This window comes from Solea solea, chromosome 3, assembly GCF_958295425.1.
Source record: "Solea solea chromosome 3, fSolSol10.1, whole genome shotgun sequence".
Lineage (NCBI taxonomy): Eukaryota > Metazoa > Chordata > Actinopteri > Pleuronectiformes > Soleidae > Solea > Solea solea.
The window spans coordinates 372,721-387,652 of NC_081136.1; the positions used below are offsets into that span (position 1 = coordinate 372,721).

Here is a 14,932-nt window from a genome sequence, read left to right on the forward strand (position 1 = left end):
CAAAACGATAATGCAGCTGTCGCCGAGCGAAGTTTCCAGAATCAAGTCTCAGATTATTCTCTAAACAGTGATGCGTTCATCTCTGCTCAGATCATTAGTATCTAAAGCACATGTACATTTTAAATGATGATTTTTAAAAATGTCTTAATTATTCACATAAATGCTCATATTGGTTCATCTGTTGATTATTCTGTGGGATTATCGATCACCTGTTTGATAAAAATGTTCTTAAATGTCTTGTTTTTGTCCACAAACCAACATAATTCAGTTGTCATGTTGATTTCTCTGTTTTATGGAGCAAAGAAACAGAAGCAGATTTGAATTCTTGAAGAAACATTCAAACAAAGATGAATCCATGATCAAAATAGTTGAGGGTTAATTTAGTCATGGATTAATAACGGAATAATCCACTAAGTGTTTCAGCACAAGTGAATAATGTATTCTGGGACTATTTGTGGCTGCAGATTTAGTGTCCCACCAAGTATTTAAAGCTGCAGGCTGGTGTGTGTGGGATCAACTTAAAAATAAACCGCCTGCAGAAGTGAATTTCTGCCTCGTATCTGTGGTGGATTTGTGTATTCTCTCTTGATTGTTGTCCGTTCCCAGAGGAGTTGTGCGGCTGCTGGTGACAAATCAGTGGTGACAGAGCTATTTCTATTATTGTGATTATTGTTTGTTGTTGCACTTCAGAAGTAGGTGAGGAGCGAGTGGACGTGGACGTCTAAAAGGACGAGTGTCGGACGAGTGTCGTCATTGTCACAGGTCTCAGGCTGATGTAATACTTTCCGACAATCCCGTGTTATGGTCAGGTGATTTATACGACACGCTCAGAGAATCTTTGGATTTCTTTCATAAGAGAAGAGACTGAGATGACACGCGTTGCTCTGAAGCCAGATGCCAGATATCAGTTTAATCCGAGAGGAACGCTGTCCAAGAACAGCAGGGGAGATGCCTGGCTGCTGCTTTTGTGGCCTATACTTAGAAGCTCCCATAAACCTTGACATTTGACGTGTGTATCTGACATGAAACGCCGCTTTCATTGTGTATTGTCTTTGAATTTGCTTCCTTTGGGCCTAATGCAGTAAAGTTTAAACACAGAGGCTGAACGATGCTGGATAAACAAGCAGCAACAACACTGAAGCCTCAAAAATAGTGTGTATTAACAATTTAAAATGAAGAGAAACCAAAAGATCCCTCTGTAGTTGTTCACAAACACCAGAGTCTGTGTGTTAAATGTGAACAAACATATTTAAAGTAACGTTTCTTTGAGTTCTTGTCCAAAAACAGGACAAAGAATGGAAACTGTGTCTACGTAATGTGAACACACATCTTCTTTCTTGATTGCAAGTTTCTCAGTTTTCAGATCCGCTCGGTGTTAAAGGCTCAAAACTAACTGTGTTAAGTGTTAATGATCTCAATGTGGAAGTGAATTTAAAACATGCACAGTTCATTCTGCAGACAGCTCTATTTTCAGTCTTTTCTCCCCGATGTCCGACTCATCCATCGTTGTTCATGACAACCACAGCGTGTGGGGAGATCCCTGACTCTGTAAATACTCGTATAATCCAGTTTACTGCAGGAACCGGTGAGTGTGTGGTTTTCATGTGTATGTGGCCTTTCCTGGTAACCAGACACCTGCAGCTCAGTCCGCCCATTTATAACTTTAGAGCGGGCTCCAGCAGTAAATACTAGGATTAAGGAAGTATCACGCAGGTCCACTACAAAGACCACAAAACCATTTAGTTCTGCCCGGGACAGCAGAGAGTTCACATCACTGAGGCGGTTTAGCCATGAGGTCAGTCCTCGGGGGGGTGGGGCTAAAAAAAAAACACTTGACAGGGACGACACTGACGCCATCTGGTGTCTCAGAAAACAAAGAAAACAACTTAGAATAGTTTAGTTTTAAAATAACGTAGTTTTAATTAGTTTTTATTTTTTGTAAATGCTTAGTTTTTAGTTTTGTTTTTATTAGTTTTTGTTTTTTGTAATACAGAGAATTTGTCAGGTGCAAGATGTATTTGGACACATGAACGACCGTCTCTGAATCAAATATAACTAAGACCTGAACCTGAAGACCTGAACCTGAAGACCTGAACCTGAAGCCCTGAACGTGCGTCACACAGTTAGTGTGACTCCTCACATGTGTTTAACGTGCATAATCTTCTTTATTTGTCACACAGTGTAAAGAAAAACATTTTATTATGAATGAAAATACAATCTTTCAACATTTGCCAGCAGAGAAAACATGATCATGTATGAAATTCATTTACAAAAAGACGAAAACTAAACATTTCTGTTATTTTATAAACACACAACTCAATTCATCACAAAAAATCTCTCTTCATTCACTTCGTTAATCTGTGTTGGTTAATCTGTTGCTGGTTAATCTGTTGCTGGTGAATCTGATGGTTCATCTGTGCTGGTTAATCTCTGCTGGTGAATCTGTTGCTGGTGAATCTGGGCTGGTTAATCTGTTGCTGGTCAATCTGTTGCTGGGAAATCTGTGCTGGTTAATCTGTGGCTGGTTAATCTGTGGCTGGTTAATCTGTTGCTGGTTAATCTGTGCTGGTGAATATCAGGACAGGATGATTTGTACAAATATAAATTGTTGTTAATAACAGTACCTTGTATTTATTGAGTCATATTTACACCTGTAGCTAAGGGTTAGGGTTAGGGCTAATCCTAATCCTAATCCTAACCCGTAGCTGCCAGAGAGCGTCAGATGAGATGATGACAGCACTGCAGTGACAGAAGAGTGTCGTGGCTGAACTGGTAGGTGAGTTTCTTCTTCACCTTGAAGATCTCTCCTGAGCGGGCGTAGTTCCTGAGGGCCCGCGACATCTTCTGATAGGTCATGGGCCTCTTGTTGCCTTTCCTCTGGCCCCACAGTGCCGCCACCTGGTCCTTGTTGCTGGAGGAGAAGCGGAAGACGCCGGCGGCCGCCGGGACCCAGGACACACAGTGGGCCATGTTTGGATCCTCCAGCATCTCAAAGAGAAAGTGAAAGAGTCGCACCTTCCTCCCTGCAGCAGAGCGTGTTATTCATGATGATGATGATGATGATGATGAAGCAGTTACAGTTAATCATTTCCCCCAAAATCTCTGGACTGCTGAGATGCTTTTTGATCTCATGGAGGCGCTGAAGCCGTAAATGTAGTTGTTATCTGATAGATATGTAAAAACCGCGCACGCCTCCATTGTGTTTTTACCATAAAGGGAAGGTCTCTTATTTGCTCTCTTGGTGTTGTTTCCCTCGGGCTATTAGCGACCGGGGTAATAACAGCATGTAGTGACCAGAAAAAGGAGAACTCACCACTCCCTGTTGCTGTGGCCCGGTGTTTGCTTGTTTGTCTGCTTGATGCAGAGTTTGGCACCGACCCATGCTCACTCACTGCTGCTGCTGCTGCTGCTGCTGCTGCTGCTGCTGCCGGGCTTTGGCACAAGGTTGTTGAGGCTTCGTGTGCCGGGAGCGGCTGAGGGTCATGTTTGACGTGAGGGAACCATGCAGAGCATGAGAGCGCACGCACACACACACACACACAGAGCACACACACACACACACACACACACAGTGTAAATAGAGCTGGCTGGCAAACTTCCTCTATGTCACCTCAGATTAAAAATGTGCCGTCATTTGATATCAGATGTGTTTATAGTAAAACAGATACGATAAAATCGTCGTCGCTCCCTGACATCAACGCGTCAGTCTCACCGGTGGATCGTAGCACGTCCAGCGCTGGTCACGTGCCTCCTCCCCCCCCTCCTCCTCCTCCTCCTCCTCCTCCACAGGTGCACGTCCAAACTCTTTATCCTCTGCAGAAAAGAAGTGAAAACCAAAAGGTTTGTCAAAGAAGAAAAGGTCTTTCCTGATGAGGAAATCTCTCCTCTTACCGTTTCCTGTGGCGTTGTGTCTGTAGTATTCCTCCAGGAACTCTAAGATCACCTCAAAATCTGACTGAGTGTCCTGAGAAGAGAAAGGTTGAGAGAACACAGCGTCAGTGTGTGCTGATGAAGAAGCTGAAGCTGCTGCCAGTGAAGTGGGCTCTTTACCATCAGAGATCAGGTCCCTGCAGTTTGGTAGAAGTTGCCAAACGTTGCCTGTGTGACTCTTATTATACATTTTCTTACGTCTCACACGAACAATGACCCCCGACACAGTGAGCCCACGATGACCACATCCTCCCCGCTGAGGCAGATAAGAGGCAGATAAGAGGCGGCCTGGAGGCGCTCAGCGCTCTTTTCAGGAAAAACACACTTGCTGCCATATTTTTCCTCTCAGGATGTGTCTTCACTTCACTTCACGCTCTGACTGTTGTAATATTTCACTGCAGACGTGAAAGTGACAAATCTTTTTCATTCTTGATACAATTGTGTTTTATTTCAGACAAAGCACATGTGAAAGCTTCGGGATTTATTGTGTTACACAAATTACACAAAAACATCCACAGTGAGAATAAACACGATTTATTTATTATGTTACATATAAATGAACATTATGACAATAATGCAACATAAGACACAAAAAACAACATCATTATGTTTTTCAACGTTTTTGCTTCATTACAAACGTTTGATGTTTTCATTTAAACGGTTAAAGGAAACTGGTGTGTAGTGTGAGTATTTACAAACACTGGACAAACGGTTACATGTATACAACGGTGCAGCTGTGTGTGTGTCTGTCTGTGTGTGCGTGTGTGTGTCTGTGAGTGTGTCTGTCTGTGTGTATGTGTGTGTCTGTGTCTGTGTGTGTCTGTGTGCGTGTGTGTGTGTGTGTGTGTGCGTGCGTGTGTGTGTGTCTGTGTGTGCGTGTCTGTGTGTGTCTGTGTGTCTGTCTGTGTGTGTGTCTGTGTGTGTGTGTGTGTGTGTGTCTGTCTGTCTGTGTGCGTGTGTGTGTGTCTGTGTGTGTGTGTGTGTGTGCGTGTGCATGCGTGTGCGTGCGTGTGTGTGTCTGTGTGTGTGTGTGTCTGTGTGTGTCTGTGCATCTGTGTGTGTGTCTGTGTGCGCGTGTGTGTGTGCGTGTGTCTGTGTGTGTCTGTGTGTGTGTGTGTGTGTGTGTCTGTGTGTGTGTGTGTGTGTCTGTGTGTGTGTCTGTGTCCGTGTGTGTCTGTGTGTGTGTGTGTGTGTGTGTGTGAGAGTGTGTGTGTGTGTGTGTCTGTGTGTGTGTGTGTGTGTGTGTGTCTGTGTCTGTGCGTGTGCATGCGTGTGTGTGTGTGTGTGTATGTGTGTGTGTTAAACTCAGTGATAAAGTGTCCCAGTGATTGAAATCTTGTTGCGTTAGAATTGTCGCTTCTTCTCAGAGTTTGCTTGTGCTGTGTGAGGTGAAGCTGGCGGCCAGGTCGTAGTCCTCGTGCAGTTGGTAGTGTCCGTACCAGCTGTGCCAGTCGCCCGCTGCAGAGCTGCTGAAGTAGTTCTGCTCGGCCTGGTTCTGGTTGTGGTTCTGGTTGTGGTTGTGGTTGTGGTTCTGCTGGGTGAGGACCTCCTCCTGTGCAGCGTGGCAGGGGAGGTGCAGGGGCACCTGCGTGTTGCCCAGCTTGTGCAGGATGTCCGGGTTGAACTGGTAGGTGAGTTTGCGGCGCACTTTGATGATCTCGCCCGTGCGGCTGTAGTTCCTCAGCGCCCTCGCCATCTTCTGGTAGGTCATGGTCTTGCGGTTTCCTTTTCTCTGGCCCCAGCACTCGGCCAGCTTCTCCTTGTTCTTGGAGATGAAGTGAAAGGTGCCGCTGCCGCTGTCCGTCCACTGGATGGAGTCGCCCATGTTGGGGTCATTCAGAGCTTCATGGAGGTATTCGTAGAGTCTGAGCTTCTTCCGACCTGAGGGCAGGATGACAACGTTACTGTCCATGCAGGGAAACATGAAGAACAAACACGTACGCATGTCTATCACTGAGTGAGTCACTGAATCATCGTGGGATTGACCTCAAACCAAAGAAAAAGAGAAAAGCTCTCACTTCATCTCCCTGATTCTTGAATATGAAACAACTCACAAATGAATGGGAATGACATTTTGATCTTTTGTTCGTTTGGTCATTTTTCTCCTTTGACTTCAGGATAAAAAGATTTGCTGTGTGGTTGTGTTTTAAACAACATAACATAACTTTTCAATATTGAACGTTATTATTTTGCCTTTTATATTTGTATAAAGTTTATTTATTTATTCTCTCTCTCTGGATTATGAGAAACCTTCCTTGCATGATCAGCAGTGAGCAGCCACTGAGCAGCACCAGCCCCTTTTTAAACCTGGTGGGGAATCAAACCGGCAACTCAACTAACCAACAAGAAGCAGAACTAAAAAACCTCTTGAGCCTCCGGTTACCTTTGCTGCTCCTCTGTGGTGGTACGATGGAGTAGAAGTGAGGAGATTCAGTTGGTATGGAGTGACCCAGGGAGACGTCAGGGATGACCTGAGGCCACGCCTGCTGCTCACAGAGACACACAATCACACACACGTCACAATCGTCACAATCACAACAGCTCTGACAGTGATCGTGCGTGGACTCACGGCCGCGTCGTTCCAGTCGTACGCGGCGGCTGGAGCGTCGGGCGGAGGAGTGACCGGGCAGCAGGACATGTGACACTGCAGAGACGAGTGCTGAGCTCCCAGAGTTTCATAGTGCGGGAACTCTGAAATATGTTACAGTTTAGTTTATACACTTTACTGGGAATAAAAACACACGTCTGAAAATGTTCAGTCAACTTCAGTCAGTGACTTTACTTCAGTTTGAAGGAACTTTATCGTTTATGTGTTTATGTGTGAACTTTATGTTCCAACCAAAGCAAACAAGTTCTTCTTAACTTGAGGTCGACTGAACTTCATTTAGCTTCATTTTTGTTCTGAATAAATGAAGTTAATTCAAACTAAAGCTTTAACTCATTCATTCAGCTGGTAAGTAGTTTGTGTGTCACACTTTTTCAGTGTATTTATCTGTTGTTTTATTTGTGTCTGATGTTTGAATTCTGACAGGAAATCAAAGTCAACTTAAATAAAGACTTTAAATGTAACTATAGAAGAAGAAATGTTTGTGTTGAAGAAAGAATAATTGCTTTTTTTCTCCACTACCTGAGTCATAATAAGAATGATTTGAATGGTGTTGAATCACATCGATGGCGTCCTGGAAGTGTTGGTTGATATCGGTGTCCAGTGATGTCTAGGATGCACAGACAAACAATAATAATACAGCACTAATAAAGAAAGTAACAACAACAACAACAACAATAATAATGAGAATATGGTCGTTGTTGTGTAAAACTCACCATCTTATAAACCTGAGTGTTTCCCTCTGCTGAGGCCATGTTCAGAGCTAACAGGTGAGCGCAGCTCTGCAGGTTTAGGACAGGGACACATATATACGTGTGTGTGTGTGTGTGTGTGTGTGTGTGTGTCCAATAATTTAAATATGTTCACTTCACGACGCACTTCTTCTTTTTTTTTTTTTGGATGAACAGATGAGATGATAGACGTGTGAGCGTCAGCCTCGTCCTCGGCGATCACAATCTACAAACAACACTCGACACCAGGGGTAAACCACCGATTCTACACCTTGACCAAGGAATTTGCATAAACCAGGCCAGACTCACACTCACACACACACACACATACACGGCGCTCGATGCTACTCACACACTCATTTGACTTTAATGTGGCTCTTAATTGTTTGTCAGTGATAGAAGTTTGCATAAAAGATACGAGAGACACTCGTGAAACTCTTTAACAAACCATTCACTTTGAACAAATCAATGCATCGTCAGTAACTCATTAAACCCTCGATTGAGACTTGAATTGATCTTTTTCCCTTTTATGAAAGTTTATTTCATTTGTAGTCGCTGAGTCGCTTAAACTGAGAACAAAAAAGTGATAAAAACTCTTTTTCATTTTTATTCTTCACAAAGCAACATAAACTGTCTCAAATCAAGAAAACAACAAAACTCTGTCCTTTTATTTATTATTGTTTATCGTCCACCATCATCACAGTTACATTCATGTTTTTCTTTAGAAAAATCTTAAGATTATTGTTCTATTATTATTATTATTACCATAGTGAACTGGGACTGGGACAGAAAGTGATAAAACTAAAAATGTCTAAAAAACAAAGCAACATAAATCATGTCAACAATCATCAGCATGTTTTTAACAATATTTAAATAATATTAATAAACCAAAAAATTGTTATTGTTATAAAGAATTCACTTTAAAGTCTTGCGCACACACGCGCACACACACGCACACATACACACACATACACACGCGCACACACACACACGCACACACACACACGCACACACACACGCACACACGCGCACACACGCGCACACACGCGCACAAACACGCTGCCCCTCCTGTTCAAATAAACACAGGCTTGTTTTTGAGAAGTGCATTTATCTCAGCGTGCAGTTTAAATATCAACCGACTGCCCCTGAAGTTCCCCTTTTGGCCTTTGCTGAGGTTGAAGTTGCAGTCGAGACGCAAAGATTAGACGCTGCACAGATTACACCAGATTATGCCGGATCTTTATATTATTATATACTTTGTTACTACCAAATAACATAACATCAGAAGAAGAGTTGGTTTTATGGTCTGTATTTATATAGAGCTTTTCTAATGTTCATGATCTGCTTTATACCACAGTTTTCACTCAGTCACATATTCACACATCTTTATTCACTCATTCACATATTCTCACATATTCACACATCTCTATTCACTCATTTACATATTCACTCATTCACATATTCACACATCTTTATTCACTCATTCACATATTCTCACATATTCACACATCTCTATTCACTCATTTACATATTCACACATCTCTATTCACTCAGTCACATATTCACACATCTACATTCACTCATTCACATATTCACACATCTCTATTCACTCATTCACATATTCACACATCTCTATTCACTCATATTCATATATTTACACATTTACATATTCACACATCTTTATTCACTCATTCACATATTCACTCATTTACATATTCACACATCTCTATTCACTCATTCACATATTTACACATCTCTATTCACTCATTCACATATTCACACATCTCTATTCACTCATTTACATATTCACACATCTCTATTCACTCATTCACACGCTGCAACATGGGTTTAAGTGTCTTTGCTCAAGGAGACGAGCAGAGCCAGGAATCGAACCCACAACCTTCCAGTGGAAAGACAACACACCCTACCACTGACCCACCATGGCTCAATCCTAACTCCTCACATTTATATGAAAATAATAACTTTTAATACTTCAGTAAATGTCATAAACTTTAAGACTTTTACTGAAGACTTTATATAATTAAGTGACTTCATTTTCTGCTCACACACTTGTACGTTTACTCTAAAAGTATGACTTTAAAGTACTTTATACAAAGACTGGTTTGTTGTAATTATCACTCAGTAAAGGTTTTTAATTCAAATATATATGTATATATATATATATATATCAAAAATAATGCCATTACGAGTGTGTGTGTGTGTGTGTGTGTGTGTGTGTGTGTGTGTATATGAGGGAGAGAGAGACAGAGTGTGTGTGTGTATGTGAGGGAGAGAGACAGAGTGTGTGTGTGTGTGTGTGTGTGTGTGTGTGTGTGTGTGTGTGTGTGTGTGTGTGTGTGTGTGTTTCCTGTCAGTGCTGCTCGCTGATAAAAACACAACAAAGAACCACAAACCTCGTCCTCTCGTCGCCTCCATTCACTATGAAATAAATTACAGACCACAACCTGTCAGCCTGTGTGTGTGTGTGTGTGTGTGTGTGTGAGAGAGAGTTTAACTCTTTCTTTTCTAGTTGAGATGTTGTCAGAATCCACTAAACTCGTAATGTTCTATTTTGTTCTTTTATTTTCCATTTTTATCTCGTTCTATTTTATTCTATCCAAGCTCATTATAGTGAACGACTAACTAACAGCATTTACTAAAACTAAGCATTTACTAAAAAATAAAGACTAAAACTAAACATTTACTAAAAAATAAAGACTAAAACTAAGCATTTACTAAAAATAAAGACTAAAACTAAACATTTACTAAAAATAAAGACTAAAACTAAGCATTTACTAAAAATAAAGACTAAAACTAAGCATTTACTAAAAATAAAGACTAAAACTAAACATTTACTAAAAATAAAGACTAAAACAAAGCATTTACTAAAATAAATACTAAAACTAAACATTTACTAAAAATAAAGACTAAAACTAAACATTTACTAAAAATAAAGACTAAAACTAAACATTTACTAAAAATAAAGACTAAAACAAAGCATTTACTAAAATAAATACTAAAAATAAAGACTAAAACTAAGCATTTACTAAAAATAAAGACTAAAACTAAACATTTACTAAGAATAAAGACTAAAACTAAACATTTACTAAAAATAAAGACTAAAACTAAGCATTTACTAAAAATAAAGACTAAAACTAAGCATTTACTAGAAATAAAGACTAAAACTAAACATTTACTAAAAAATAAAGACTAAAACTAAGCATTTACTAAAAATAAAAAAGTTATCTTCACTCCGATCTCAGCTCTTTATTCATCTTCACTTTCTTTCATTTTCATCAGACATCAGCGAGGAAGCGCAGCCTTAAACATCAAATCTCTGTCACTGCACAAAATGAAAACTGATTTTGACTGAAAATGGACTTGAATTCAGTGTATTTAACTAACCACACCAGTTTTTGGACTTATTTACAGATCATTTAGTTTGAAAAAAAGTTATTTTCCTCTAATTGTGATTATTTATTTTCTTGTTTTTTAGAGGCATTTTTTGCAGTGTAATCTAAACTTGTACAAAAAACTAAATGTAGTTAATGCATCGGTTTAAAAAATGTGGACGTTTTCATCTTTCAATAATATTCATCAGACAATAATATTCTCCCGTTTCATATTTAATAAGTTAATAATTCTTTGTCATTTGTCACTTTGTGGTCAAATATATATATTTTTTTCTTGTTTTTTAGAGGCATTTTTTGCAGTGTAATCTAAACTGTACAAAAAACTAAATGTAGTTAATGCATCGGTTTAAAAAATTCGGACGTTTTCATCTTTCAATAATATTCATCAGACAATAATATTCTCCAGTTTCATATTTAATAAGTTAATAATTCTTTGTCATTTGTCACTTTGTGGTCAAATATATTTTTTCAGAATAAAGGCTCTAAATTCTGGATGAAAGATTTTTGAATTCATCTGTGGGGCCAAATACTGATGCCAGCGGTCCAGTTTTGGCCCACGGGCCGCCAGTTGCTGACCACTGTTTTAGATATTAACATCCATTTGTCATCTTTGTGTCCACTTCCTCATTACTGTGATACTGAAAGTCTTAAACCTTTGTGGTTTCCAGTGTTTCCTCTTTCTGCTCCTCTTTATTGTGTGTGTGTGTGTGTTTTGTGCGTACACACAATCTCTCTCTCACACACACACACACACACACACACACACACACACACTCTGATGAATATTTGTAATTATTATAATGTAATAGTAATTGAATTGAGCTCCTGTGACGTTGTATTCGCCACAGATAAAGTTTCATTTTCTCACATTTGGCTTAAGTGCAGCTGTTATCTGCTCATGATGAGGATTATAGTATTAAAATGTTATAATATTCTAATATTGTAATGTTGGTGACTGTGTGAGACTGACACTGTAACACAAACAAAGAAACGCTCTCCTTCCCCTTCTCCATTCAATAGCCGCGTGCTTGTTGGCGCTGATGTGGAAACAGCCGTCGCACACTCAGCCCATTGTTCTTCTTTATTTACTGTCACTCGATGAAAATCAAGAAGTGCTGAAGCCGCTGGTGTGTGATGAGTGTGTGAGGAGTGTGTGAGGAGTGTGTGATGAATGTGTGATGAGTGTGTGATGAGTGTACAGACAATTATAATCATTATCTGTGATATGGTGTTCCAGAAGTCACTTTAAGTCTATTTTTTAATCAACATTTATTCTACTTTCTTCCTTTTGGACTCAAAATAAGAAAGCGGTTAAGTCATTTTTTCTTTTGATAATCCCACTGGTTCCACTTTTAAAGCTGCAGTATGTAATTTAGGGATTCTTCAGATTATTATTATTCTGTGTCATTTTTGAGGAGGTTAACGAGCATAACACTCTGGAAACTTGGCACGGAGGTCAGGTGTGGCGAGAATGCGATATTGTCATAGTGCTCGGACCCGTGCGTTGCACCAGGGCTCTATAGCGCCACCCTAAGGTCAAACGTGGATGGAGCGAGCCAAGATTGAGTTGCACTGAATTTCACGAAACTTGGTGTGAACTTGTTACAAACCAAGACGGACAGAAAAGTCATGGCTTCAAATCAACATTTTGAATTTGCACCCAAACTCGTCTGAGGGCGTTTGTCGTATCCACATAAAAACAAAGACATCGAATCATCGTCGATTACGTTTCACACACAACACAAAGAAAGTTGTGTGAATGTGTGAACTCAGTGTGACGGACGAAACACACTCATTCATAAATATAACGTTAAAATCTCTTACATTCAGTAAAATAAACTTGATTTAAGTGTAATATTTTATATTACTTTATATATATACATATATATATACATATTTATATGTGTATGTATACTTGGAATGTAACCCTCGTCTAACTAAAATAAATCTTATAATCCACAGCTTTTAATGTCAACAATCTTAATCTTAATCTGCCTCTTGCCTGTTTTTGTTCGGTCAGTGAAAGCGTGAACAGGACGTCCTGTTGACCTGAGGTTCACGTTAGACTGGTTGTGTTGCTGAACGACCAGCAGGTGGCAGTGGAGAGCTTCATACTGACACTGTGTGTGTGTGTGTTTCATGTCACTGTTGTGTTGCGCTCACACAAAGAAAAACTCAAATAAACATTTCAAGTTTCAGGGATTCTTTAAAATTGTACGTTACACGATTTTACATTTCTGTTGCACAGAGAGGAAAAGGCCATGAGCTCTGAGCTGAGCTGAGGTAGCAGAAAACAAATCAACACAACTGCAACACAAAGACTGTTAATAACAATGGATGCAGGGGGCAGCAGTTAGCCACCAGGGGGCGACTTTGCTGGTTGCAAATAGAACTCAGTTTAAATGGTAGTCAGTGGGAAAATGAGGCTTCTTCTCCTTTGATTCATGAAGTCAGTAAACTTGTGATGTCAGTTTTTCTGACTCTTCGCTGACACAGATGATAAATGATGGAACATACGACAGCTGAGCTCGTCCGTCAGCTGAAGTCTGTGAACGTCCACATTTAGAAGACTGCGTTCACCCTTTATTTACAGTCTGTGGTGCAAACCAGATTTGAACGTGTGATTCAGGGTTGAAGGAGAGCTTCTCTACTTCCTGCAGTAGACCACAGCTCCATACGCCAGCACGCCGACGACGGCCACTACAGCAGCGCCTCCACACAGCAGCTCTGTGGAGCTCACATGTTTGCCAGTCTTTGGAACACTGGGCTCTGGTTTCAGCTTTTCTGCTGCCGATTCAGACTTTGAATGTTCCTGTGGATCTGAAAGAGGGATCTGTGAGAACTTCAGATGCTCCAGACTTTCTACTGGAGGCTCCGGTTCCATCGGTGCGAGGATGGACGGAGGATGGAGACCCTGACCGGAATAAAGCTGCTCAGCTTCAAAGAGGATGGTTGAGGAGACCGGGGTGGATGCTGTGGACGGTGGATCGAGCTTGAGGATTGGCAGATGAGGCAGCGCCATCGGAGGAACCACTTGCCTGAACACTGTTGGCTCCTTCTCCACATCCGGTTCCTCTGCTGACACCAGGATCTCCTCAGTTTCTGGAGCCTGGATCTCCTGCTCCTCCTCCCCACCTAAAACACTCATCACACTCATCTGCATCTCCTCCGCGTCTTCCTCCTCTTCCTCTTCTCTTCTCTTCTCTGCCTCCTCAAGCATCTCCACCTCCTCTCGCTCCAGGTGGACCATGTCAGAGTTGGAGAAGTGGTTCTCCTCCCCACCCTGAAGTGCATCATCACTGCTGTCGAGGCTCTTGGCGTCGTCCACGTCCACGTCCACGTCCACGTCCACGTCGCCCATCGTGGACCAGGACTCTGCCAGCAGGCTCTCGCTCTGCCAAGCGGTGGCGCTCTCTGCCCGGTTCAGAGGAAGCGCAGTGGGACCAGGACTTGAGGACGTGGCCTCCTCACCACCTTCATCCTCCCTGCTGAACTGGACTGAGGCCTTTCCCTCCAGAATGACGCCTGGATGCTGCAGAGACAAAGCAGATCAGAGGAGGGACAAACTTCATGTACTGGTGTAAACACGAGTTCATGCTCTCGTCTGCAGTTGTTTATCGAGTTTTAGAAACTAACGAGAAACAACAACGGCTCAAAGTCAGGAGGCGACTTTAACACTGACTTTAGTGTATGATGCTGTTGCCTCAGTCCGTCTACACGTAAGTGAAATCACTTTCAACACGAGGTCTTGACACGGCTACACAGAGGAACCTGTGTGTACTTTAATGGTTTGAATGTCTCTTAGTGTTTAATGGTTTTAACCAAGCGCTTGAGTCACAGCTGATGTAGTCCAGTTAGGACCACAAAGAACTCATCAGGAAGTGAATTCAGTCATTTCAAAGGTCTCACTGTTGGCCTGTCACAGCCCTGCAGTTTTAAACGTCTCTGTTATGAGGGCAGCAGGTGAATCAAGACCAGGATGAATGAAAACTTTATTCCTATTTTGTGGTTTGTCATTTTTAAAGAGTGGGTCACCATAATAAAAGTATGGGGAACACGGTCAGATATAAGATATACATGCAGATTTTATGGTGAGGGTGATCTCAGAGGGTCAGAGCGGATGTAACGGTTGATTAAGTCCAGCAGGGGGCAGTGATGCCACATCACAGGTGCCAACCACTGTGGAACACCTCCACCAACCAACCAACCAGCCAACCAACCAACCAACCAACCAATCACCAACCAACAAAACC

The 14,932-nt window shown here is 41.4% G+C and overlaps 2 protein-coding genes across 3 annotated transcripts; both read right to left on the bottom strand.

Annotated features, from left to right (window-relative positions):
* Nucleotides 1-2,533: 2,533 nt before the first annotated feature.
* On the bottom strand, nucleotides 2,534-3,395 carry spi2 (Spi-2 proto-oncogene). Its single transcript, XM_058623840.1, has 2 exons — nucleotides 3,314-3,395; nucleotides 2,534-3,023 (listed from the first exon to the last, which is right to left on the bottom strand). The coding sequence occupies exon 2, from the start codon at nucleotides 2,986-2,988 to the stop codon at nucleotides 2,719-2,721; it is 270 nt and encodes an 89-aa protein (XP_058479823.1). The 5' UTR covers nucleotides 2,989-3,023; nucleotides 3,314-3,395; the 3' UTR covers nucleotides 2,534-2,718.
* A 1,840-nt stretch (nucleotides 3,396-5,235) lies between these two features.
* On the bottom strand, nucleotides 5,236-7,297 carry spic (Spi-C transcription factor (Spi-1/PU.1 related)). 2 transcript variants are annotated; one of them, XM_058623839.1, is made up of 5 exons: nucleotides 7,252-7,297; nucleotides 7,058-7,145; nucleotides 6,500-6,621; nucleotides 6,314-6,413; nucleotides 5,236-5,811 (listed from the first exon to the last, which is right to left on the bottom strand). In XM_058623839.1, exons 1-5 carry the CDS (start codon nucleotides 7,288-7,290, stop codon nucleotides 5,294-5,296), a joined length of 867 nt encoding a protein of 288 aa, XP_058479822.1. In that variant the 5' UTR covers nucleotides 7,291-7,297; the 3' UTR covers nucleotides 5,236-5,293. The 2 variants fall into 2 exon arrangements, with proteins under 2 accessions (XP_058479822.1, XP_058479821.1); XM_058623838.1 differs by having other exon boundaries at nucleotides 6,314-6,416.
* Nucleotides 7,298-14,932: the final 7,635 nt, after the last annotated feature.